This window comes from Helianthus annuus, chromosome 7, assembly GCF_002127325.2.
Source record: "Helianthus annuus cultivar XRQ/B chromosome 7, HanXRQr2.0-SUNRISE, whole genome shotgun sequence".
Taxonomy (NCBI): Eukaryota; Viridiplantae; Streptophyta; class Magnoliopsida; order Asterales; family Asteraceae; genus Helianthus; species Helianthus annuus.
In genome coordinates this window covers 130,360,666-130,362,689 of record NC_035439.2, presented here as the reverse complement: position 1 = coordinate 130,362,689, position 2,024 = coordinate 130,360,666, and the positions used below count along the sequence as shown (strand labels likewise).

The window sequence follows — 2,024 nt, the reverse complement described above, 5'->3', positions numbered from 1 at the left end:
TTACATAAATAAATAAGTTACAAGAAGCTACCAATACGCGAAGAGTGGGAAGACAAGTCCATCGATGGAAATGAAGAGGCGATTCTTAGACTAAAGGGTATGGGGGCCGGCTGAGGCCCGGCTAGGACCGGCACTGGTCCCCCACACCGCCCCCTGGGCTTGGCTCGGTAAAGTCGACACCCCACAGCCGGGGAGGACGGGCCACTTTTGAATGTTTTAGCCGTTGTGTAACGGCTATATTATAATAAAAAAAAATTCCTTTTTCAATTTAAATAAATACCCTCTATCTCATCATTTTTATACAATTCTCTCCCATTCTTCTCTAATTCTCTTGCATTTTTATAAAAAACACTCCATATTTTTTATACCATTTTCTCTAATCATGAATCCATTCAACCCAAACAACCTCAACCCGAACAACCCCAACCTGAATAATCCCAACCCGAACCAACCTAACTTTTTTTCGACTCCCGCTTACACTCCGAGTATGGATCCTTCGTGGGGGGCTCCGCAATTTACGTTTTCGGGTTTCCAACAAACACCCAACGCCTTCTCACAAATGTCTCAACTTCAACAAATGCAACAATACCAAGCACTCCAACAAATCATGCAACGCAACTCGTTTAAACAACTCCAATCGCAACCGCCAACTTCCCAACCGGTTCAACTTGACGATGATGATGAAGAAGTCGTCCCCGAATCGCCACCGCAAGAGCTCAAGCGCAAAAAAACAAGGGGAAGGGGAAGAAGGTTGAAAACATATCCGAAACCGTGCCAAAAAGCGGTTCGAGAGCAAAGGGGAGACCTTGGACGAAAGTAGAGGAGGGGGCGCTAGCAATGGCGTTTGTTAAGTCCTCTACTTGCCCGATAATCGGTATGAACCAAAGTTTTAATTTAAATTTTAAAACATTTATTTTTTTATTTTTACTAATGCAATATTTTTTAAAATTTAGGAAACAACCAAACGGGTAGTAGTTTTTGGAAGGCGACAACGGATAGATTTAACGCGATTATGGAGCATGGTCCAGCTCGTGATGTCGAATCTGTCTCGGGCAAGTGGCGTAAAATGAGCAAGGTCATCAATAACTTTAACGGGATTTATAACCAAATTTACACTTGTCCTCCTAGCGGGAGTAACGACGAGGACATTCTTAACCTTGCTATCGCTAAGTGGGACTCTCAAAATTCAACGCCTTTCCCGCACTTCCGAGCATGGAACGTTGTAAGGAAAGAACAAAAATGGAAGCCGGTTCCAAATGAGGTCGCAACCGCCAAACGGACTAAAACTTCCGAGTCCGGAAGTTATAGTGCGGGAGGCTCCACCGCTCGTTGTCAAATCGACATAAACGACGACCCGGAAGATGACGAGGATGTGTTGCCCGTTCACGAGTCGGAACGTCCCACCGGAAGGGACAAAGCAAAAAAAGACGCGGTCGGAAAGCGCAAGGGGCCGGCTCGAGTGGAGGGGGCGGCTCGAAGGCATCGTCGAAAATGGACGAGTTGATAAACGAATTCCGTTCGTTCAAAGAGTTCACGGCCGAAAAATATACTCACAAGAAAACCGTGTCGGCCGACTATGCTCGAGTGGAGGATTTTAGGATTATGAGGTTGGATCTCGACTCGGTTCCGGAGGATGAACGCGAGGTTTATCGGAGGATGAAAGAAGAGGTGAAGAAAAAATGGACGTCGTAGGTTGTTTAGTTTTTTAGTCGTATCGTAATTTTTTTTTCGTTTTTTATGTTTTTCGTTTTTAGGATTAGTAATTTTTATTTTTAGGAAATGTAATTTTTTTAATGTTATGAAATAAATTTATTTAGGTTGTTTTATGTTGTAATTTTTAATGTTTTTAGAAAATTATAAAATAATAAGTGGGGTAGGCTCATCCTCCACCCCCCCCCCCCCCCCCTCAAAATGCATGAAGGCCCATCCTCTATGAGTTGGTGATGTGGCGCCTACGTGGCGGCCCATCCTTATCCTTATGAGGATGAGCCTCCCCATACCCTTTAGCCTTAAATGAACATCAT

At 44.0% G+C, this 2,024-nt stretch overlaps 1 protein-coding gene across 1 annotated transcript; it reads left to right on the top strand.

Annotated features, from left to right (window-relative positions):
* Positions 1–837: 837 nt before the first annotated feature.
* On the top strand, positions 838–1,504 carry LOC110866907. Its single transcript, XM_022116051.1, has 2 exons — positions 838–874; positions 954–1,504. Exons 1-2 carry the CDS (start codon positions 838–840, stop codon positions 1,502–1,504), a joined length of 588 nt encoding a protein of 195 aa, XP_021971743.1.
* Positions 1,505–2,024: the final 520 nt, after the last annotated feature.